This window comes from Pongo abelii, chromosome X (assembly GCF_028885655.2).
Source record: "Pongo abelii isolate AG06213 chromosome X, NHGRI_mPonAbe1-v2.0_pri, whole genome shotgun sequence".
Classification (NCBI taxonomy): domain Eukaryota; kingdom Metazoa; phylum Chordata; class Mammalia; order Primates; family Hominidae; genus Pongo; species Pongo abelii.
Window position 1 is genome coordinate 13,816,401 of NC_072008.2, and position 23,986 is coordinate 13,840,386.

The following is a 23,986-nucleotide window of genomic DNA, read 5'->3' on the forward strand; positions in this document are numbered from 1 at the left end:
TATTAATTGCTGAGAACAATGCCTAGTGGTGGTGGTGAGGTGGAGCTATTTACAAGACAAAGAAAAAGGAAATTTTGTAGAGCCTTTTCTTGAGTCACAAAAGGCTTTTTGTCACCTTGTACTCTTTGGTTTTCCGTTATTAAAACTTCACAAGTTTTATCCTTCTAATCTAGTCTTTATCGAAGACAAACTGAACTTCAAGACAAAAGTGAATTTTCAGATGTGGACAAGCTAGCTTTTAAGGATAATGAGGAGTTTGAATCATCTTTTGAATGTAAGTTCAAATATAAGTACCAGTTTTTATAAGTTGAAAATCTACAAGCTGTTTTGGTGAAACGTATCCATTGGTTTAAAAAGAAAAGCAGTTACAAATTGGGTCATTATTATTTTGTGATAGAACCACAAGTACAGATGTATCACCTCATTTTTCTATCATGATGATTTTCATGTGTGTGTTTACTTTTTAAAAATTTCAGTATGACTAATAATTTCAGAGTTTGAGCTAAGCTTATAAATGAACTATTAACTTACCAGATTTTAAATAAGTGATTTTTCTTTATTTTTTCCTTTGATGGAATACAAGAATGTTTATTTTTATTTTTTTGAGATGGAGTCTCTCTCTATTGCCCAGGCTGGAGTACAGTGGTCCGATCTTGGCTCACTGCAGTCTCCCTCCTCCTCCCAGGTCCAAGCGATTCATCTGCCTCAGCCTCCCGAGTAGCTGGGACCGACCACAGGCGCATGCCACCACACCCAGCTAGTTTTTTTGTATTTTTAGTAGAGATGGGGTTTCACCATATTAGCCAGGCTGGTCTTGAGCTCCTGACCTCAAGTGATCCGCCTGCATCGGCCTCCCAAAGTGCTGGGATAACAGGCGTGAGCCACTGCGCCTGGCCTAAGGATGTTATTTTTTAAATTTACTGATTCAGTTGATTGCCTCAGATTTAGAAAACCTAATTTTTAGTAAAAGAATAGAAAAGAATATTAAGAGTCCAGAAACTGGTGTCCTGGCTATGGCCCTGACTTAGACTGTCTCACTTTGTAAGTGTAAAATAAGCATGTAGAGCCTATCATCTCTAAGGTTCTTTCCAGCTTGAGAAATCTTTATATTTGCATATAAGCTATTAGCCTTGTAAACTTCATCTTCAAATCTGAAAGTGTTAATATTTTGAACAGTTAAATGAGAGGGCTTGGTAAATTTTGTGAATATTTGTTAAAGTCTTTGTGTTAAATCATTGATATTTTAATAGAATTCAAATGATGATCAGCAAGCCAATTGAATTCTTCACTGTCACTGGGTTGATTTTCCTGTTGGGTAACGAATCTAATTTTGTAAACAAAGTTAATTCTTTCAACTACGAGAACACTCTGACAAGCAAATACGTTGGCAAGTGGTTATGTTGGGAACTTCATAGAATCCTGTTAGGAAAGGGCGCACCCAGTTACTTTGGCTTCAGTTCCCGTGCTCCAGTCAGTTGCCCCCACACTGCACTGCCCTCCTTTGTCTTGGTGTTATTATTAAGGACTCATGGGACAATTGTGCCTCATGCAGCTGCAGGGAACGTGCCAAGGCAGTTGGAAATGGGCGGGCTTTCTCCTGCCGGGGATATGCCTCATGTGGACGCTGCTGCAGCTGCTGTGCCCCTCTCATATCAGCACCCAAGTAAGTTCTGTTTTTGAACTAACAGTCAGCAGGGTCGCATACTAAATACCAGTCCGTGTGCTCTGTGAATTATTTCATGTATCACTGAAGTCGTCTTGTAGGTGTAAATTAGTCAAAATCTTGGGTTGGGGGTTATAGGTGTCATTATATTGTTAATGACATTTCTGAGGTAATTCCCACGTGAACATGTAAAGACAGTGCTGAGAAAGGACACGTTGGAAGGAAAGGCTTCTCATTCAGACTTCCCAGGCCAGTTACTTAAAAAGTGTTTTCATTGATTTTTCAGTGCCTGGCATAGTAGTTGGACTTTTCCCCAAGACTCTTCTGCAAAAACTGTTCCTTGGGAACCTTAAAGTTTGGTAAATCACGGCGAAAAATTGAAATAATAATTAACTCCCAGCATATATCTTTAATATGATTGTAACATTTAAATATTATTTATTTTTCTATCTACTTGTTTCCTTTGTGTCTTAAGAAATTAGGACAGAAAAACTTCGTATTTCAACCTTTGGAAAAGCTGTGACACCGAGTTAGCTTAGCACTGGAGGAAAACTGGCCATGAGACTTCTCTTCTCTGGCCCACTTCCTCTTTTTCCTCTTCTCCTCCACATTACCCACTTCCCTCACTGGGGGGGAGGGAGGCGGGAACAGAGCCATGGGAGCTTTGTGCTTTGTTCCAGGGCTCAGCCAACAGCCAGCTCCTTTTCTTCTTGGACCAAGTGTTTAATCCTCAAATCTGAAAGGAATTTTCTCAAGTAAAGCCACCTCTTAGTCCCTCCCAAACACTGGAAAAACATCATACCCAAAACCCCTGTTAGCAGTTTCTTGGTTTTAGTCATGGTACTCAGGAACATATAAAATAACTGAAAGAGGCAAGAGATTTTGAGAGGGTTGATGTTGCTGATTCCAGAGTAAATCTGCTTTGGAAAGCATTCAGTGAGACATGATCTAGAGCCTTGTCTCTGCTGGGCACTTTGCTGACGGCTGAGCATATAGCTCGAGCCCTCGCCTTCCTGGATTTCTAGTAGGGGAGGCAGATGGTCAGCAGGCCATCACCCAGGACCGCAGCAGGGAGGGGCTGCAGCAGCTGAATAGGGGCCGCGGCCACAAGAGGGAGTGTCTACAGGCACTCATTTGGCACAGACCTGAGCGAGGGAATACAAATAACATGACAGGATAAGGGAAATCAACTGAGTAACTAGGTGTTCTGCCGCTGAGATGGAACATAGATTATAATATTGGCTTTAAAAAGTATTAAGCAGCATGGCGAGTGACATTTTGGTTATTGAGAAATTGTTGTATTTGTCTTTTCACCTCTTCATCTGGGCACAAAGGGAATTCAAAAAGGGTGAAATTTGGTGTCTCGGAGGTGCCCCATGGACATGCTTCCTTTCTTTCCCCTTGTGTCCAAGAGATTTCTGTATACCACCCTGCAGCTACAAAATATACACCAGAGCAGAGAAGCAGCTCACTTTTCCTCTTTATTTTGTAATTGGTGCTTGAACAACATTCCTATTTTGAGATTACTATTCCATATAAGAAAGCAATCTTGTTTAGGAGTAACCATTTTTTCTTCTAGCAAGGAGTAAGTTGCATTTCTGCCTGTGGAAATGATCAGCTGTCTCCTCTGGTATTTTAATTTCATGAGAAGGATTCAGAAGAGATGGGGAAGAGAGAGAAGAAACTGTGTTGCTTCTCTCCTATTAGTAAAATTCAGTTCCTGCTGATCACTTTAGAACAAGGCACAGCAAAAGGTTCAAAGTCCTCTGCTGAACCTATGAATTTTTCTGCTTATTAGCATTGCTTGGGTTGAAAAAAAAATGTAGGTTATGGGTCAGAGCCAGAAGAGAAAGGTCAGCATAATTGTCTCTGAGATTGGGGTCTAATTAAAACTTTTGAGATGTAGGGACCTGTGCCAAGATGCAGAGGGAACAGACAAGTAATTAAAGTATGGGCCTTGCCTGGAAGGAATAGAAGTGGAAGAAACAAGTGCATGTAGTTTTTGACAGATCAGGTACAAGATATCCTGCAAGTAAGATGCTGGAGTGGTTACTTGTCACTTCAGGAATAAGGAGGAGGTGGCATTTCAGTTGGGTCTTGAATAGCATTTCAGACTTTGTGAGAGCAAGGGAGTGCTACAGGCTGAGGAGACAGTGAAGGTGAATGCCGAGCAAGGAAGATACAGCCAGGGCCGGGCCCCAGTGAGTGGGTTGGTACAGATGAAATATTTCTAGTACAAAGTTGGTGGTGATGTAGGAAATCAATCTGGGAAGAAAAGGGCAGATTGTCAGAGCCCAGACTACCATGGCGTAGGACTCTATCAGAGCGGAGATGCTGCACAGCAGATCTACATCTTCCCCTCAGGAAATGCCTGGTGCAGATGACCACAGGTTGTTGGAAGGCAGAGACTGGTTTCAGGAAGAGCCTTGACTGGGCTGTTTCAGTAGTCCAGGGAGATGGTGAGAAGGGCCCCTGTTGCAGCCACAGGACAGGGAGTGTGAACCTGCAAATGCTGGTGGCTGAGTGGATAGAGGGTAGAAAGAGCATGATTGAAGGACCGGGATGATCATGCCCAGGACGAAGCTAGTGCTGTGGGATTTCCACATGCGGATGGCAAGGAACTATCAGAAATGTGGACGCGAGGCTAGGGAGAGAGTCCAGGAGTAGAGGAAAAGATAGGGAAAGGATCCATATACAAGTGATCGCTAAAACCCCAGGAAGGGCTGCCGTCAGTTTGGAGGAAGTGGGGAATGAACAGTGAGATGGCTGGAATGGCGGGGGGAGGGCAGTGGTGTGATTTCTGTTCTGTTTTGTTGGGGTAGGACAGACTTGAGCATCTTTATAGGAGTAAGATTTCTAAAACTACTGTGTACAGAAATAGGGATTAATGGCTCAGTCTGGGTCCTAAAGATAGGGGAGGGATTATAATCAAAGGCAGAGGCAGAAATGCAGGGTTTGCCTTGGAAAGGAGGGAGGAGATCTGTGAAGAGGATGAGAACATGTGACATGGAGGGAGGACAGTTGGAGTTGGTCATGGTGAGGGTGACGTATTCGTCTCAGTCAAGTGAAGTAGGGTACAGTTCAAGGAGTGGGGTTGGGAGCTTGAAGTCAGTGAAAATGAAACAGTGACTTGAAGCAGGTCACAGAGTCAAGTAAAAGCCAAGCAGAGTCTCCGTGGGTCTTGGCAAGGGCTCCTGCAGACTGGTCCTGCATTCATTTGAATAATCTGATACTGGAAGCTGCTCTCTATTTTCTGTCCTATTAGGTGTAGATCAGAAACAAATTGAAGAACAAAAGGAAGAAGAAAAAATACGGGAACAGCAAGTGAAAGAACGAAGGCAGAGAGAAGAAAGAAGGCAGAGTAACCTACAAGAAGTTTTAGAAAGGGAACGAAGAGAACTAGAAAAACTGTATCAGGAAAGGGTAATAAGTATGACTTGATTCTCTGTACTGGTTGCTCCATTGTACACCTTTCGTAAGTACATTGAGCTCAGGGAGGGGAGTCAATTGGTGTACAAAGTCAGAGGTGCGGCAGGTGCCTTAAAAGGCATCCCTGTCCTCTCCTTGTCTTACAGGCAGTGAGAAAGGCTGCACAGAATGTGCAGCTTAGGAGGTTTGTAGTAAAGGATAATTTTTTAAGGTAATTTTTGTACATTCTCATCTGATCCTTAAAACAAGCCTGTAAAAAAGGTAGACTGTGCTTTGCTGCAGAACTTTGCTTTGAAAACAGGGTTTAAAGAAGAGACTGTCAGTGTCAGCTAGCTGGGACTAGAACCCAAGGGAGGAGATGGCTGCCAGTCCACAGTTGCTTCCAGGGGCACACAGTCCCTCCCTCCTTCCTCTAGTTCTCTTCTTGCCTTCTGTCTCCCGATTCTGGTCCTAGCAGATGGATTACTCTGTCCACTTAACACACCTGCTAAGTCTTGCTTGAATTACTCTAACATATGAATGTTCTTGGACTCTTGGTTAATTCAAGTCTAAAGCACAGGACACTTGCCGATTAATACCTTCCTTCATTGAGATGACATATTTGTCTTCCTTTGATGATAGCAATGACTTCAATTTTAAAAATTAGTCCTCTGGCATACAGGCTGTACTTGAAGGATAGGGATTAATATTAGTGCATTTTTAAAACACTTAAAAGTTTTACAAATATATTTGTGTATTTTCTGTTTTGGTGCCTGTTTTATAGAGGATGATTGAAGAATCACTGAAGATTGAAATAGAAAATGAATTAGAAATGGAAAATGAATTAGAAATGAGTAATCAAGAAATAAAAGACAAATCTGCTCACAGTGAAAATCCTTTAGAGAAATACATGAAAATCATCCAGCAGGAGCAAGACCAGGAGTTGGCAGATAAGGTGCCAGTGCCATGGGCAGGGCAATCTGTGGGTGGGGGACATCCAGGGCTTCCGTGGCTTAACTTCTTGGGACGGGAATCCGTCTTCTCCATTGAAGACAAAAAGGTGAAAAGTATAGGAAATCCAAAAGTTCAAATGGAACCTTGAGTCTTTTAAATATACTACTCTTGACAAAAATTCATAGCGTTTTTGCTTAAGGTAAAAGATTTAAGAGATTTTAATTTGTAAAAGTTGGGGTGGCTCATTAAGAACAAGAAAGAAAAGATCTATCAAATGCATTAATACTGACATTAATATTTTATGTAAGTCTGAAGTATTATGGGTGTTAAATGCATACCGTATAGTTTATTTTGATGTGCTTGCTAAATTTCATGTTTAAAAGTCACCTCTTTTTTAGACTTTTAAATTACATATATATTTCAAAAATCATTCTTAAAGTATTTCATAAAATTAATGCGTATCTAATTTCAAAATTTTCCACCCTTTCCATGTAATCAGAGCTCAAAAAAGATGGTCCAAGAAGGCTCCCTAGTGGACACGCTGCAATCTAGTGACAAAGTCGAAAGGTACCTGTTTTCCCTACACACTGTTTCATACACAAACTGTTAATTGCTCATTTTGTCAGCCAAGAGAAACGGTTAGATGTTTGAGATTGCCTGTAAGAAGTTATTGAATCAGTCAAAATTAGTGACTATAAAAATGATTGAGTTTTTTGACTTGTGAAATTGATCCTGATATAAATTGTAAGCTAGGGCAGAAACCCCCCAGGGAAGGAATTGAGAACATTATGAAGATAGCAAATAAACTTGACACAAATTTTTACATTTTAATTTTTGTCTTTCCCTAATTTAGTTTAACAGGCTTTTCTCATGAAGAACCAGATGACTCTTGGTAACCATGTTTGCTGCCCAGCTTCTAACTTACATACCATGAGAAGTTACATAACATTTACTCCTTTGTAAATGTTTCCCTATCATCAGACAAAACTCAATAAAAATGTGTGTAATCCAGTGTGGGTTTTTTTTTTTCCCCCCCATAATTTTGATACCATAGTGTGTGAACCAAGAATAATCTAGTCACGTGAAACCTCTTCTCCAGTCATAGTATTTCTCATTCATTATAATAAAAGTAACTGGCTTTTAACCTCCTTATTTTTGTCTTAAATTTATAAATGAGTATAACCTATCTTATTGGTCAACTCCAGGCCTACATTTTGGAAGTTTAAGCTGTGTTCTTTTCTCTCCAAAGTTGGGCTGCTACCTGTAAAACAGGAGGTCATTTTTCCTAGCACACTCCTGTTTTGTCCCTGAACATAAAAACAGATTTTTCTAGGCATTAGAAATAGTAAGAAAGATACTGCCTCTGGTCTTTACTTTTGATGTCTGTGGTTTGAATGTATGTGTCCCTCCAAAATTCATATGTTGGAATTTAAACCCCCCAGTGTGATAGAATTAAGAGGTGGCACCTTTTGCAGGTGACTAAGAGTGGGATTAGTGACCTTATAAAAGGGCTCAATGGAACTAGCTAGGCCCTTTTGCCCTTCCACCATTTGAAGACACTGCATTGATCCCCTCTGGAGAACACAGCAACAAGGCACCATCTTGGAAGCAGAGACCGGACCTTCACCAGACATCGAACCTGCCAGTGCCTTCCTTGATCTTGGACTTCCCAGCCTCTAAAACTGTAAGAAATACATTTCTGGTCTTTATAAGTTACCCAGTCTAAGGTATTTTGCTATAGCAGCAGGAACAGACTGAGATAGCATCTTTATTATGGAACCTTTGGTCCTCATACTTAATGAATGGGCTTCAAGTATTTCGTTTGTTTTTAAATGAATGGGCTCCTTCCCTATAATTGACTTCATTTTCCTCTCTTAAAAAATCAAGTTTTACAAGGCAGAACTGGAAAAAAAATCTCTACTCAACCCTCTAAAGGGTCCTAGGTTTTGTGGCAGGATCACTATGGATAATTAAGAGGCTGCTTGTGATGTTATCTAACCATTATTTACAGGTTTCCTCTGGTGACTCATGTGACTTAAATTGCACAAAATGCTACTTAAACAGAAGATACTAAGTAGTGTGACAAACAGCACACTAATTGAGCTCCTGATTGCTCTGCCATTCGTGAAGGAAGGGTGATGATCCAGAGTCAGCACCTCATTTAGGAATGGCCATGTGTCAATAGTGACAAAGGCTGGGCCTCACTAAGAAAGCTAAGAAAGGTCAGATGCAGAGAATCCAAATGCATAATCATGTTGAGAGAGAAGAGTTTAAACAGATTATAAAATAAAATCCTAAGTAACATATTTAGCTCTGCTACTCTAGAGAGTCAACTGTTAGAACTAGGTTTTTTTGTATTCCAGAGTAAATCTTTCAATAGACTTTTGTACCTTTGGTTTGAAAAATAACTACACACATGCCCTTATTTTGTTTCTGCTTTGCCCAAGTTTAAGCCTTGTTGATCCTATAGGTAGCTGGCATTTATTTGCTGAAAAACTAGTCAGAAAAATTACTTTATACAGAGAACTACAGAAGTGCTAGTGGCACTTTTATGCCCAGTACAGCCCAGTGGATTATTTAATATTTTCTTTAATTGCTGAAGAGATTTTTGCCAGAAATAAAACAATTAGCACTCACAGATTTGATTTCCATACCAATGTGAAATCTTGACTCTGTACATTATTCAAAAGTGACACCATACTGAGAACAAAGAAAGATAGGATTTATGTATGGTAAAAAGGCAAGTGAATGAAGCTATAATTTTATTTCATTACTCTTAGTACATCCACAACTATTTCCACCTAAATAGATCTTTAAAATAAGCATACACAAGTATTGACTATTATCTACAAATATTTATTGTAACACTTGAATAGAACTACAGGAAGCCCTTGGCACTGATAGAAAATATTGATTCACTGTTAGGTTACAAAAATTTATACATAGCAAAATTTAATGCTCTTTACATAAAAAATATTAGACTACTTAAACAAAACTTTCAAAAATTCCTGGTAATAGCTACCAGAATTAGAAAAGTAAAATTAGGCTTTAGACACTGCCTCTTCTAGAACACTGGACTCTGACAGCACCTCCACTGCTGGAAAGAATAGTTAAATCTGTCATGCAACAGGAAAACAAAACACTAAAGCTATTTTGGAACAACTGTTCTACACAGAAGAGAGCTTCTCTTAATTTAAAAACAAAATCCCAAATAGGCATTTTTAGGCATTAACCAAAAAAAGAATCCAAATGAAATATTATACTTGATGTTCAATTTTAATAGCATCTTGATAAAGGTGTGCTTCCTTTCATTTGAATACATTTCTGCACATGTATATGTTATAAAATCCAGGAAACAGCCAAACCACAAGTTAACTCTTAACAATGAATATACATAGTTAACCCTATAGTAAGCAGCCCCTTTGAAAAGCACTGATGCACCCAACAGTTATATGGATCATTTCATAAAGAACAACACAAAGTTTACCATCACTAATACCCAGTACCTACAGTCACTTAATGTTCTGGAACACAATAATGTAAAAGGCAAGTTTCTTTTGAAAATGGCTTAAACTCAAGCAGTTTTCTTGCTGAACATCAAACTTTATTATTCCAGGAAACTAAGATTTAGATAAGAAAAAAATGAAATACCAACCCTAATTTAAATTACTTAAGTATTCAAGTCTATAAAAGTAGGAGGTTAGAGGTCTGTGGTCAATTTGCAATTAGGTTTTAGATAGTTGGTATGAAACTGTAAACTTAGTATCCAGACCACTGAAAAATGGTTTAGAATGGTGGTCATTTTAATAAGGTAACACTTCTTATAATTAAGAAAAACATTTATGGAACAAAATTCTGTGAAAGATATTTGGGTCTCTAGTTAGGATATAAATTCTTAGAAATGTAAAGCAAATACTCATTAAGGCAAAGCTGACATTTCTCAAGAACAATGAAAATTGGATCAGTATTTTGTTAAAATGAAATCTGTTATAAAATTGCTTCTGGAAAGCTTGTCAATGAGTACAGCATCCAGATTCTTTAATAGTAGGGTCAGCAGAATTATAGCTAATTTTAGTATTATTGAAAAATATATTTCTGATTGGCTCAGGAAATTAATGGGTCCTGGACTTGGGAGAGAAAAGCTAATTTGAAAAGTCAATCGTAAGAATCACGTTATCTTTGATCCAAAGTTTAATAAATGTCAGCTGTCAGAAATGGAACTTTACATCAATTCCATTTTATTTCCTATGTAGATAACACTTGAGGACAGATGGCATATATGTGAATTTATGGTCTTATCCCTTGATGCTGGCATGTCACAGGTCCCTATTAAGGAGTGTGACATATTCCATTGAGTGTCTTGGTAGAATTGCCCTAGCAATAAATGTGAACATGCCACAAATTCCCAAAGTATGAACGATCATTTTGTCAAAGTGTTGCCTTTTAAAATGGCTAACATGAAACCTCCAATATTTGTTCTAAAGAAAAAGATTTACCCACTGGAAGGTTTTCCTAGAGATACATCCCAGCAGCTTGAGACAGACAGTGAAGTGTTTGTACATCTACATTAGTTTGGTGGGATACACATCTGTACTGCAGAGCAGCTGTCTGATGATTTGTCAGAGCTGTAAATACGTCGGCCGAAACACTCTGGCAAACATTTATGTGTAAGAATTGAGTTGTTCTTTTGACCGAGACTGGATATCTTGCAGTTCCTGTTCTTCCTTTGCTTTGATATCCTGGTAAGCCTGCATTTTGCTCGCATCCTTTAAGTAAGCCCAGTTAGAAGACAGTATCATGAGGAAGTGGATCTGGAAGAGAAGGGTGAGCATGATGGCTAGTGAGCATGTGAGAAGGCAAAGCGAGGCGCTAGTTAGATTAGACGGACTTGACTTTAAAGTGGGCGAAGGTTATTCTGTATTAATACTCGCTCTACTAGCAGAGCTGTCAGATCCTGAAAGCATGCTCTACTAGTTGGCTTCGCATTAAAAGGCTGAAGAAAAGTTAGTACACAAACATAGTGAACTGGAAAAAAATGGCCAAAGGTATTGTTAAGAAAAAGCAAAAATGAAATACGAGAGGATTTTTTTTTTTTTTATAACCATTTTGAGAGTAATTTTAAAGACTAATGCGAAAGTTCGGGAGCACATTGTATATTTGAAATAAGTGTAGTGTGTGCAAAGACATTTTCTACCTGTGGATAAAAATCAATTCCCCCAAAGGCCTAAAAGCATGAACAATGTTTATTTTGAGTAAATAATTAAACTACATATTTAACATGGAAAAAATTAAATTAATGTCAAAACCAAAATTAAGAACTATAAGCAAAGCATGCAGTCTCTGTTAACAAAATTTAGTTGTGAAACTACACTTTTCATTTTGTAAATGCCATTATTTCATATCATAAAATGTAAAAATCCTCAGTATCATTCTTTACACTTGATGCGGCAAACACTTCTTTCCTATTTTCCTTGTATTTCCTGCAAAATAAATCTACATCTCAAATTCCTTATAGTTCATACTTCCTTCTCAACATATTTGAGACCTTCAGGTCCAGGCCTATTTTCTCTTCCCGTTAAAATCTTACATGCAGCTTGAGAACTAGCTATGAGGAAACAGTTATTACTTACCAAAACACACAATTTAAGGTTATCAATTTTGTGGGCTCTAACAGAATGACTGTTGTACCAAAAAAAAAACTACCCATATATAAATCCTTTCTTTTCAGAGAACTGGGTGACCTTTTTCTTCAAATTTTCATCTGGCTTATTTGAGGGTCATTTGGTAGTGAACCATGTGATCATAAAAAAATGGTTTTAAATTTGGAACATATTTGCAAAGTATTTTCCAGAAGGTGTGACAAAACAAAATCCAGATTAAAATGGTTCTCTTCTATTTCATCTTCAGCACTTGTTTTCATTTTCATCATTGAAACTGGTTATCAGGCAATCAAAAATAACAGAAAATGTAAGTATTCCAAAGTGTTAATAATTCATTTAAAGATACTGCTCTCTAATGTTTAAGTATGAGAACATTATTTTAAAAAGGATGCTTACCACTGTCAGTAAATAACTGAATCCTTTTCAAAATGTGGAAATAGCCAGATCTCATTATTGTGTAATTCATGTACAGTAAGTTATCTTATTAATCTACCATGCAAGATGAGTTTACTAAAGCTATTTACAAATTACTGTAACAAAACTGCAGAAACCTAGACTCTGCTTTAGTCTGGAGTGTCAGTGATATTTCATGCTACAGAGCATAGCTCTCTAAAACTCCTTATGCAATTTAGAACTTAGTGCAGCAATCTTCCCGACTCTTAAACTTCAAAACCGCATAGTTATATGTAGTAGCCATCATGTAGATCAGCTGGTGGAAGAGAACAAAACAGGACAGTAAGATACAGGCAGTGAGGGCCGATGCCATGACACTTCTAAACTTGGGTGGGGACGGGTGCCTGCTCATAGTCTAAGGTGTTTTTTTCCCACTTAAAATCTCAATAGACAATTTTCCTATCTAGCACACACAAACTTTTTCTCATCACACATGTACAATGTAAGTCGTTGGTTCTGCCCTCAGTAAGTTTATTAAAAGGACTTGGATGTGTTTGAAGAATAACAAGACAGAGAGCTGGGTCAACAGCATGAGAAGGATGAAGCTAAATGCCTTAATCCTCTCATCTTTCCAAAACCACCTGCTCAGCAGCAGGCAGTTATCTTTCCTACCTGTTGCTCAACCAAAAGAACAGGTCACCCCATGATTTTACAGGTGGTATTTTTCATAGATTCTAAGGGGATTTAATGGTCAGAAAAACTGGGAATGACTAATTTACAAGCAGCTGAGATTTTTCCCTTGCTCTACCAATCTTAGTTGGTTTTCCTCAAATCACAAACCAAGCCCTCCAGAATTACAGGTATACAAACATACATACATAAGAGCATGTATTTATACAGTTTGATTTTCATTACTTGTAGATTGCATATTTGTGACTGCCTGCTTGCTAAGATTCATTTGTAACCCTTAATACTTGAGGCACTTCTTTTGCAGTTATTAGCAGACATGTACAGAGCGGTGAAAGTTGAGTTGCCTGGTATGCACATTCCCAGCTGAGGCTGAACAAGGCAATACTCTGCCTTCTTGTTTCAGCTCTCAGACTGTAAATAAGTATACCCGAAGTACATTTAGTGCCACGTTTTTCACATTTTTATGCATTTTGTGGGTGATTTTGCTGCTTAAAATGGCTCCCAAGCATAGTGCTGCACTGCTGTCTAGAGTCCCTAAGTGCAAGAAGGTTGCAAACTGCCTGACCAGAGAAAATGTTCATTAGAGAAGCTTCATTCAGGCATAGGGATAGAGCTATTGGCCATGAATTCAATATTAAGGAATCAACAATATATATTAAATACGGTGTATTTACACAGAAACACACGAAACAAGCTTATGTGTTGATAGGTTGCTGAAAATCACGTGACCAGAGGCTCACAGAAACCTAGCCCTGTATTTCCCCTAGGAGCAGTGGTCCAGCATTCGCTAATTCGGTGCTTGAGGTGACTTTATGGAACATAGCTACCCTGTATGAGAGTGACCATATAAATGTATGTATATGTGCGTATTTCCACTTGTAAATTAATATCCCTTGGGAAAGAAATGGGTAATGCCTCACGTGAGCATTTCATCTGTCTGCGACTGAAGTCATGAAGCTAAGTGCTCAGTGCAACAAGGTAATATGCTAGGCCTAGTTGATAGGTGTTGATACCCTCTTTTCTTTCCAGAGTCCAAATTACACCACCTACAATCGGTGCCAAGGCAACCAACTAATACTTCCTGTAAACTACATGTGGTAAGTTAACACAGGCGCCAGTTAACCAAGGTTGAGTGCCAGAATCATTGGCTTCAATAGGCTGGTAAAAGCTGGAAGGGAAATCTGTCATTTAGAGGCTGGAGGGAGGAGGCTAGACTAGGGTGGTCTTGGGGCCATTACTCACCAGGGCAATGACGGTGGCACCAGCTCCTGCACAGGCCACAATGAACAGGTGATAGGACATGTAGAACTACAAAAGAACAGGGCATCAACATAAGCATTTGATGTTAAATGAAATGGCCTACACTCATTGTGGGGTGCTGCTTCATCTGTCTCCTTTGCAGCTATTCTCTGCAAGACTGGGCACGGGCCTGCCTTCTCTTCATGCTCTAGCCTCATGGTGGAATCACCCGAGGAGCTTTAAAAACTTTCTGATGCCCAGACTCACTCCCAAATCAATTAAATCTGAATACCTAAGGGCTGGGCCTCAGCCATCAGTATAACATAGTGCTGCCTTGATGGCTGTAACATGCAGCCAAGATGGGGAGCCGTGCTTCAAGCCACTGCATATTATGGATATACAAATTGACAAGTCAGATAGGGTAGGAGCTGATTATTTCTGTAACTCACTGCTTCTTAAAAGCTTGCCAGGATTTTCTTAAATATACAAGCACCTACGAATGCATTTAAGAATTTTCCTTTATAAACAGTTACAAGCCAATGACTGAAGAATGTTCTAGGGCTGAGACAATTTAAACCAAAGTGTTAGGACACACTCCCTATTAAGGATGAATGAGAATTACAGAAGTAGCAAGTCATTCCAGAAATATAAATGATTAACTGTGGCCTCATTTATTAAAAGTTGGGTATATACACAAATTCCTCTATGAAATAGAGGAACTCCTCTATGAAAATTAACTTACATCTGTTCTGTGACAGGTGTTCTACTTTGAAAATCTTTCTGAAGAGGTGAGAGAAGAATCTGGATATATTATTATATTTCTAGGTTTGGGATCACCTCTAAATTATTGCCCAAAGGAAAAGCTCTCCACTTCTTAAGGATTCTCACCAAATGTGTTGGACCATATGAAGTGACCATTTTTGTAGGTCAAAAATGGCTGAATAGTGATGGTTACATATAGCTCAATCTTAAAGATTCTAAACAAGGAGCTTTCCTTAATAGCATTTTAACCATCTCTCTCGCTCTTTCTATAGCTGGGAGAACCCTTTTTTCTCAGCCTAATACTCAAGGGTTATTCTGAACTGTGATGAGTTTACCTCGTTTGTGTTGCAGATGTTCTCCAGAGCAGAGCCACATATTTTTCCCGGGAAAGCATTCCAAGGAATGATACCTGTAAAATGAACCCCAATAGGATGTTAGTACAAACTATAGTGCCTCATGTTCTTAATAGACCCCACCACTTTGGATGCCAGTTACAGTGTAATTGTAGGCTATGTTCTTCATTAAGAATTGATGGATCTGCTGTCTGCAGAACAAGCATTTTGGAATAAATAGCCCCATTTGAACAACAGGCCAAAAGCAAAGCCAACTAGTCCATAAGAGATTTAAACAGCCTATTTTTTTCCCCTACAAATTGTGCTTTATTCAGTGAGGGTTCACATTTGGAAGTTCATGTTTGTAAAGATTAATTTTCAAAGCCAGGCTTTCCCTATAGTTACTACAGGACAACCCCCTCATAAAGCATTTTATCACATTGAGGTCAAAATACATTGCCTCATGAATGTTGTGGTCTGTGGCCTTGCTGTCCAAGCTCTGTTACTGGTCTGCCAGGAGTTAAGTTCCGAAATTGCAAGTATACACTCAAACTTTCATGGCAGTTTGATGGAGTAATTTATGTTTGTGGGAATCCAATAAAAAACTCTGGATGTGTACTTTGTTTTTATATTCATTTTTATTACGTCTTATAAATGTATTCGAAAATATTTTTGGACTGAAAATCAATTTTTTTTTTTTTTTTGAGACAGTCTTGCTCTGTCGCCCAGGCTGGAGTGGAGTGCTGCAATATTGGCTCACCACAGTCTCCACCTCCCAGGTTCAAGCAGTTCTCTGCTTCAGCCTCCCAAGTAGCTGGGATTACAGGTGCCTGCCACCACGCCCAGCTAAGTTTTGTATTTTTAGTAGAGACGGGGTTTCACCATCTTAGCCAGGCTGGTCTTGAACTCCCGACCTCGTGATCCACCCGCCTTGACCTCCCAAAGTGCTGGGATTACAGGCATGAGGCATCGTGCCTGGCCAGAAATTTTTTAAAAAGAAAAAACACTACTGTCCTTTACCCCAGAGGGTGGGACAAGCAGAGTCTATGATTTCTCTCTCACTTAAACCCTGAGGCTCCTCTGCAACGAAAATTGTCCAGTGGGCTGCTGCTTTTTTTCCCCTTTAATGCGTAAGTTTGTGCTTAAATATTAAACACTCCTAGGAGGTAAGGAAAGGAGTATTAGAAGAAAACAAGTCCTTATTCCTTTCATCCTTGACACGGGCCAAGAGTACATCTTTATACTTCGGAAGCATGGGAAATTACCCCAAATTGTCAGTGAAACCAGTAACTATAACAATAAATAGGCAAATATAGAGGATTTAAAAAGATGATTGCTGATTACCAAAAATTTGTGGCAAAACACTTATTTTTAAGGAATAGGGGAATGATATACATTTAGATATTCATTTACAAATACTTTAACAGCCAACTTTAGGCTCCGTTTTTAGCTCTATCATAAAGAACAGTGTTGTTCAGCCTTGGTCTTTGTGAGAAGAGATTAGTCTGATGGGTAGTTTCAAGCAAATTTAGTATTATGTTGTAAGGTAAGATGTTGAGACTAAGCCACATGAGAAAAACAGCAAAAATGAAATAGTCATCTCTCTTCAGAAAAGCTCTGGAAGGACAGTTATTTCCTCTTCAATTCTGATGAAAGCTTTTTCCCCCACCCCTGGTTGTTTCTGCCAAGAAAAGATTTCCTACCACCGTGGCTAGAAGCAGTAATGAGACTCCTCCCTTAGGATGCTGCCCTCTCTTACTCAGCAGCCCTCTCTTACTCAGCAGCAAAGTCGAGTCCCAAATTAATTGACAGGAGGAGCCAGTGGTCTCTTCCAGGGTTTGTCACAATGAACCAACCTTAGATCCCCATTGTAGGGATCTCATTCATTAGAAAATGTTTGAACTGGTTTCTAACAGCTGATAATGATTTTTATAGAGTATGTTCTGATGACTTTAAAATATGTCTGGATCTAACGTTGTATTTTTCAATACAGATGAAGTTTAAGCAGTTGGTCATTTTAAAAAGACCAGATTTGAGGAGTTGGATGTGCAAATTAATTGAATTATACAATGTGTGCAATATTATTTTGAATGGAAAGTTGGATGTTATAAAACTGAAAATAAAGAAAAAATATAATCTTTTTATAGCGGAGATCCGGAAGTCTTTTTTGATTGAACTGCATTATAAAGTAGTTTCATATTATGAAAATCTTCTTTTACTACACACTTAACATGAAAATATAACGAAATCTTGATACCTAGCATGCTAAAAGCCTCCCTGATGTTTCCACCCAGAAAATAGCATATTGAAGGGACAAGTATAAAATTACTCTAATAGAAGGGATGAAACAGATCATGACAATTAAAAGGATGCTCATGTAATAATTAGGTCCAGACATATGCACAAGAGGATAATGAAATAATTCGGGAGGGGTGAATTAGAAGGAAGTACCGTATTGTCGGATATCCACACAGATCTGCTCCACACCCGTGGTCCCGTTGGTCTGCGGTGACTTGATGACTTCACAAGTTGACCATATGTTGTAGAACATAAACACGGGCACCGCTGAGAAACCAAACACACCCAGCCAGGCCACTCCAAGCACATAGGTGAGGAAAACGAACTAGGCCAAAACAAGAGGAAGGACAATCATCACTGAAACAGGTAGATGTGTCCCCTGAGTGGAAGGATTGTGCATTTTCAGGCCCAATACTGACCTGTGGAACACATTGTGGGGACCCTCGCCCCGGCATTGGCAGCAAGAAGGAAAAGCCAGCACGGGAGCAGGGCAAGTAAGAGCCAGCCACATTCCCCAGAGCTAGAGGATCTAGAATTGGAGTGCCCAAAGCAATGTCAGGGCCTTTCGGGTCACTCTTAACTGACAAGGACAGGAGACCCCAAGAGGTGATCTCACTCATCCAAGGTCACAGAGCTAATCAGTGGCAGCCTCTCAAGAGGTGCTCTTTCTAAAAAGCCGTACTGAAAATGCAGAACATCCTACTTAACATGGGATAGATTCTGGATGCATTCCATATACCACTGAACTATAACTTCATATTAATTTCTCAAAAGTTACCTTTATTTTTCATAACAGGTTGGCTCAGAGAATAGCAATTGCCACAAGAAGCCCTCTCTCAAAAAGAACTTTGCTAGTTTCCTGATTCTGCAAAATTACCAAAAGTTTCAAATAATCACGAATATAAGCTCAATGCTCAATCTATAAAATTCTTATTTTCCTCTAGTTTTCTTCTGTCTGTAAGATTCACAGCAGCTCTGCAAGCAAAGCAACGGCTTAGGGAAAAAGCTTCAGGTGTTCACCCACACACTGTCATGGGCGATTCCAGGAAGAATAGAATCCTGTTGCTTGGCTTTCCTCTGCCTTGACCACTTTTCAGAGAGCTTTGTGAGGCGGCCTCAAAAACGTGGTATTTGTGTTCTCAGAAGGCGCGCCCACAGAGTGTGGAGTGCTAGTTTGGCTTTTCTATTTTGAAGCTGATGGTGGAGACCTGATGGTCCCCCCTAACTTTCTGTGCTGCCGGAGATACCTGGGCGGTTGGAGGCCACCTCCTGATGGTCACAATGCCAGGAAACTGCAGAAACAAGACACTTTCCCTTTCACTGCAAGGAAGCATTTGCATCTCCAAAAATATTCAGAGAAGCAGATTTCAGCAGTTCCACCTCCCACTTCCTCCCACTGCTGCTCCAGACTAGGTTTCTTTCCCTTCAAAAGAAAACAGGACCTGAGCAGGAGGGAGCTGGTGGTTCTTGGCTTCAGTGAGCCTTCCCTTCTGTCAGAGGCCAGGACTCCAGAGGGAAGGCCACTGTCCCCCTCCCAGAGGTCCCCGCTGCGAGGTGGCCCTGTCATGGAGGCCTCTAGCATCCAGAGCTGCTTCCTCAGTGAGTTCCTGGGCACAAACCTCCCACACAGGACTACGAAAGAAAAAGAAATCTCCAGACCCCCAAATCACTTAAGCCAAAGGGAAAAGTCAAGCTGGGAACTGCGACAGGCAAACCTCCCATTCTATTCCTAAACAAGATAGCACAAAGATAAAGCTACATACCTCCCTCACAATTTGCCCACAAGGAAATTCCTCGTGGACAAAGGACAGACGGAGCTCAAAGTCATCCCTCTGAGGCTCATGTGAGACAAATGCATATCTGATTGCTTCCTCTGCCCTGTCTTTTCACCAAGCCAGACCAGGCATAAGTGACTATTCCTCTACCCTCCTCTCCTATGTGAGTTGTATATTCAATGAAAGGCTAATCAGAGACCCAAAAGAATGCAACCAGTTGTCTCTCACCTACTTGTGACCTGGAAGGCCCCTCCCTGCTTTGAGTTGTCCCCATCTTTCTGGACGGAACCAATGTACATCTTACATTCACTGATTAACGTCTCACGTCTCCCTAAAATGTATAAAACCAAGTTGTGCCCCGACCACCTTGGGCCCATGTTGTCCGGACCGCCTGAGGCTGTGTCATGGGCACATCCTTAACTTTGGCAAAATAAACTTTCTAAATTGGCTGATACCTGCTTCAGATACTTTTGGGTTCACAGTACTGAGGAGACAAAGGCCTTTGGTGACAGAGTGGCAGCTTCGCTTCCCTAGCGGGCAGATCTCATCCACCTTCTCCACCTCACATGACTTTCTGTCCTGTTTCTGTCCCCAGCATCCTCAGCCCTGCCCCGTCACCTGCATCTTCCTCACACCCTCCAAGGCAGGTGAGCATTGTGATCTGTTAAGCGTATGGATGAAACGGGAGCACGAGGTGCCAGTGGCCAGAGATGCAGACAGCGCATGAATGACTGGCAATGAAATCAAGCAAGATGGTCAAGCTCCTCTCCAGTCTAAGGGGGCTTTCGACTTTCTCTAACAAAATCTGACATAAGAGCTAAAAGCGGGCCATGCTAGGTGGGCTGTGGATCCCACACGGTGTCCCTGTCTCTAGGTGAAGTGCCACTGGCTCAAGTACAAGCTCCTCTCCTCTCCACCATGTACTGTGTCCTGACCAATGCTCAAAGGATCCAAATATGTTAAACATCAGGCAGTGGATGACTTAATGCTGTGCCCTGGTGGAAACTAGACCTCTATTTTTGAAACTTTATGGGTAGAAGTGAGGGGGAAAGCTGTCATTTTAAAGCTGTGAGGAGGTGTTTTTGGTTTTTTTTTTCCTTTGGAGGAGGATTCCCACTTTTTGTGGCTATTTTCCCCCTGCTTTCCACAGGCATTTTATTTAACAGCTTCCTCCTTCTCCTACAAAAGTAACCATTCCCCTGACTTGTACAGGCGGCTGAGGCAGGAGAATCGCTTGAACCCGGGAGGCAGAGCTTGCAGTTAGTGGAGATCGCGACACTGCCCTCCCCAGCCTTGGAGACAGAGTGATACTCCGTCTCAAAAAAAAGAAAAAAAAATTCTTAGCTCTTGAGCTGTACGAAAACAGGTAGTAGGTCAAATTTGGCCCACAGTCCCTAGTTTGCTAACCCCTGTCTTAGACTATAAGCTGCTTGAGAAAGCAGCCTGTGTTTGAATCTTTGCACCTCTAGTGGCTAGCAAAGCCCAGCTAGGCTCTGTACAGCAGGTACTGGTAAGTATTTACAGAAGGATCAGGATGATTTTCCATAGTTCATGTACGTCTTTATGGCCATGATCCATATTTAAAGACAACCAAAGGGGAGCACTGACACCACATGAAAGTTATCTCCTTCTATAGTGGGAACTTGGCATTTGAAAAATCTTCAGCACCCTTTTCAGCTTTACACTGATGAAAACATTTGATTTCTTTCTACCAGCCATAGACTTTAGTTTACTATCAATAACATGTTGAAGGTTTTTATAGTCCTAACTCTAAATTGGTAAGGCCAATATTTGTGTCATGGACCCTGCATCCACGCTCGATACCTGGTAGCTTTTGCCAAGTACAAGGAAATATATCAAGGCATGGCTCTGGTTGTATATCAAACAATCAGTTATCAGAGGTTCACACTCACCATTCCACTGATGCATCGGCCACAGGCAGTTGTTTTAAACTCACCGTGCAGTTCTTTCACTGCACTTGTGGTGTAAAAGCCTTCTGCCAACAGAATGATCCCATACAAGAAGAAAAAGGATGCAATTCCATAGATGACATACTGCATCAGTTGTATCCTACAAAGAGAAGAAGAGATCCTGAACCATTAAATTCACTGCCTGGTAGTGACTACGTTTCTGGACGCTGGAGAGAGGACATGAGGGGGATGTTCCTGTGAGTGCGTCACTCGCCCCACTGATGGCTTTGATGGACTTGTGAGGCATCCTGGGCGGCATCCCTGCCCATGTCCCAGCAACCTGGGCCTTCCTTCCAAGGTGGGAATGATGTTTCCTTTGCTCAGGGCAGCATCCAGTTGTAATCTTTTAATCCTTACCTGAGTCCTGGGCGGCAAGGGTTAGAATCCTCATTTTGCACATAAGTAAAACACAGGCATTGAGGAGTTAAGCTCCTCATCGGAGGATACACAGTTAGTGGCAAAGCCAGCATCTGAACCCTGGCCCAATGGACAACATGTTCTTTCTGCCCTTTCAAAATGCCTCCCAACCAGGCCTAGTGGTTAATGTCACCCTGATAAAACCCCTAAGTAGGCACTCAGGGCTTCTTTGGGGGGTAATTTGGGGAGATGTCTTTTGCATTGTGATTCCCACCACACAGGTCGGGTAGGTCGGGTAGGTTTAAGATACAGAAAGTTAATTCACAGTGCCGTTTGTCCCACAAAAGCTAACAAAGACAGATGACATGTCCTCAGCCTTCAGCTGCCCACTGGAATCACCTGGGGAGCTTGGAAAATACTGGTACCTGGATCCCGCCCCTAGAGATTATGTCCTAATTGGTCTGGGGTAAGGCATGGGGATTTTCTTAAAGCTTCTCAGAAGTTTGAGAGCCACAGATTGAGATCACTACCTAATTAAATCAATACACCTTTCCCAGGTTCAGTCTTGGTAAACATTTCTTCTTTGCACATAGTTGGAACTCAGTGAGTCCCCTGTCCTGCTTGAGCCCTCCTTATAATCTCCCCAACCTGTGTTCATTTCTTTGGAGGTCATTTGTGAACAGATAAGAAATAATAAAATTCCCTAAGGACTGAAGAGTCTCCAACATGACTCCATGACCATTCCATAAAAATTCATTCATGTCTTTTTCAGTCTGGTGAAGAAGTTTCTTATAATCGTAAGACACATAAACACTGGAACTTTGGGATTCAAGAGAAGAAAAAGAAACGGTGGAAGGAAATGGAGAAAGGGGAAGACATGTGAAGGAAATAAGGAGATTGCTGCTGAGCTTGCACAGCTACAAGAATCTATGCGTGGGAGTCACTGTGACTCTATTGAGAATGTTTCCAGAAAGAAAGGCAGAGATCTGCTGCTAAACCCCTGGACCTTCCTCTCTCCTGCAATGGAGGATGTCCTGGGATCTGCTCTTCTGCTAGAAGAGTTAACGTTAAAATACTGCTCCTGTAGGCTTAGAGTTGGGGTCAGTCCTCAACAGGGCTCCTACCATTCCAGGGATGGTCACTTCCTGGGAGAAAGCTGGAGGCATCTGTTACTTGGGAACAACACAATTCTGTTGAGACAATCGGCAGCATCACCTATCACCATGTCACAGCCCCCCATGTCCACAGCTACCATGAGTGGAGTGTCCTATGTGTGCACCTTGCCATTCCCAAGTAACATTCCACCCTGGGGCCTAAACACCTACCACATTCTAGGCCCTTTCTTTTTCCTTCTCTCATGAACCTTTTTCTATCTGCATAAAGTGAGCTTTAAGAAAAAGCATTCATCTTCTGCCAGGAAAGCACACTGTAGTCTTTCTGAAAAACATCATGAGGTGGTTGCATCTTAAGATACTTTTTTTGTTTAAACAAAGTATCACTCTGTCACCCAGGCTGGAGTGCAGTGTTGCCATCTCGGCTCACGGCAACATCCACCTCCTGGGTTCAACTGATTCTCCTGTCTCAGCCTCCCAAGTAGCTAGGATTACAAGGCACACACCACCACACCCAGCTAAATTTTTTTTTTGTATTTTTAGTAGAGGTGGCGTTTCACCATGTTGGCCGGACTGGTCTTGAACTCCTGACCTTCAGGTGATCTGCCTGCCTCAGCCTCCCAAATTGCTGGGATGACAGGCATGAGCCACCACGCCAGGCCTTAGATACATTTTTAAAGGGAACCGGATACTTACACCTCGCTCAGCAAGGCATGGTCACTGGCGTTGGTGGAGAAGTGTTGCTCAAGAATCGCCACGGTGCCTGCAAGAGCCACATGCCCACAGCCGCAGAATAAGGCCACCCCGGAGAAGCAGAGGATGGTGGCCACCAGGGAGGCGTAGGGGACTCCTCCCAGACACTTGATGCAGCATTCAAAGCAGCCTGGACCCAAAGGAGAGAAAATACAGCCGTTATGGGCAAGAACACCTCCGGTCTTCAAGAATACCCCATATTCACAGAGAAGGCTTTAATTTTCCATCTCCCCTCTCATGCTCTATGGTTAATACTTCGACATCCCAAGGGCCAGTGTGGTAGTTACCATGATCTCACATTCTGCGGTGAGGACCCTGAGGCTCCAAAAGGGAATGTAACTTAATTTGCTCAGAATCTGGAAGGGTAGTGAATGGCAGAGCAGTCAATTGACAAAGAGTTATAAGGTAGTTACAATTCTAGAGCTTCCTGATCGACTGAGTGGTTGGGGGAGCCCTGCTCAAGTGCCAACAAGAAGCACTCATTCCACTAACACAGTCAAAAGAGAGGACAGCAGTGAAGCTGCAGCTCTGTGAAGAAAAGCAACAGTCAGGTCATCTCCAGCCTCACAGTTCTGGGGTTTCAATACGTCTGCTGCTGTAGCAACCAACGGCTTTCCCCA

The 23,986-nt window shown here is 41.1% G+C and overlaps 2 protein-coding genes across 9 annotated transcripts in view; one reads left to right on the top strand and one right to left on the bottom strand.

The window, feature by feature from the left end:
• Nucleotides 1-11,966, top strand: part of OFD1 (OFD1 centriole and centriolar satellite protein) — a 39,957-nt gene extending 27,991 nt beyond the window's left edge. For 3 of the 7 annotated variants that reach the window (XM_024240795.3, XM_024240797.3, XM_054544343.2), the window contains 6 exons: nt 174-274; nt 1,553-1,663; nt 4,929-5,086; nt 5,856-6,026; nt 6,525-6,592; nt 6,879-7,036. In XM_024240795.3, the coding sequence (XP_024096563.1) occupies nt 174-274; nt 1,553-1,663; nt 4,929-5,086; nt 5,856-6,026; nt 6,525-6,592; nt 6,879-6,921 (652 nt within the window). In that variant the 3' untranslated portion in view covers nt 6,922-7,036. Of the gene's footprint in view, nt 1-173; nt 275-1,552; nt 1,664-4,928; nt 5,087-5,855; nt 6,027-6,524; nt 6,593-6,878; nt 7,037-7,500; nt 7,710-11,932 lie in introns of those variants that run through there. The other 4 variants (XR_008518022.2, XM_024240796.3, XM_054544344.2 and 1 more) reach the window with 4 other exon arrangements.
• The window catches only part of GPM6B (glycoprotein M6B), a gene marked incomplete at its 5' end in the record, with an annotated part of 165,815 nt that continues 150,689 nt past the window's right edge, over nt 8,861-23,986 (bottom strand). Inside the window, 6 exon segments of one of the 2 annotated variants that reach the window (NM_001135409.1) lie at nt 8,861-12,394; nt 14,011-14,076; nt 15,105-15,178; nt 17,553-17,724; nt 21,088-21,244; nt 23,310-23,496. In NM_001135409.1, coding sequence (NP_001128881.1) covers nt 12,314-12,394; nt 14,011-14,076; nt 15,105-15,178; nt 17,553-17,724; nt 21,088-21,244; nt 23,310-23,496 — 737 coding nt within the window. In that variant the 3' untranslated portion in view covers nt 8,861-12,313. 2 annotated transcript variants of the gene reach the window in all.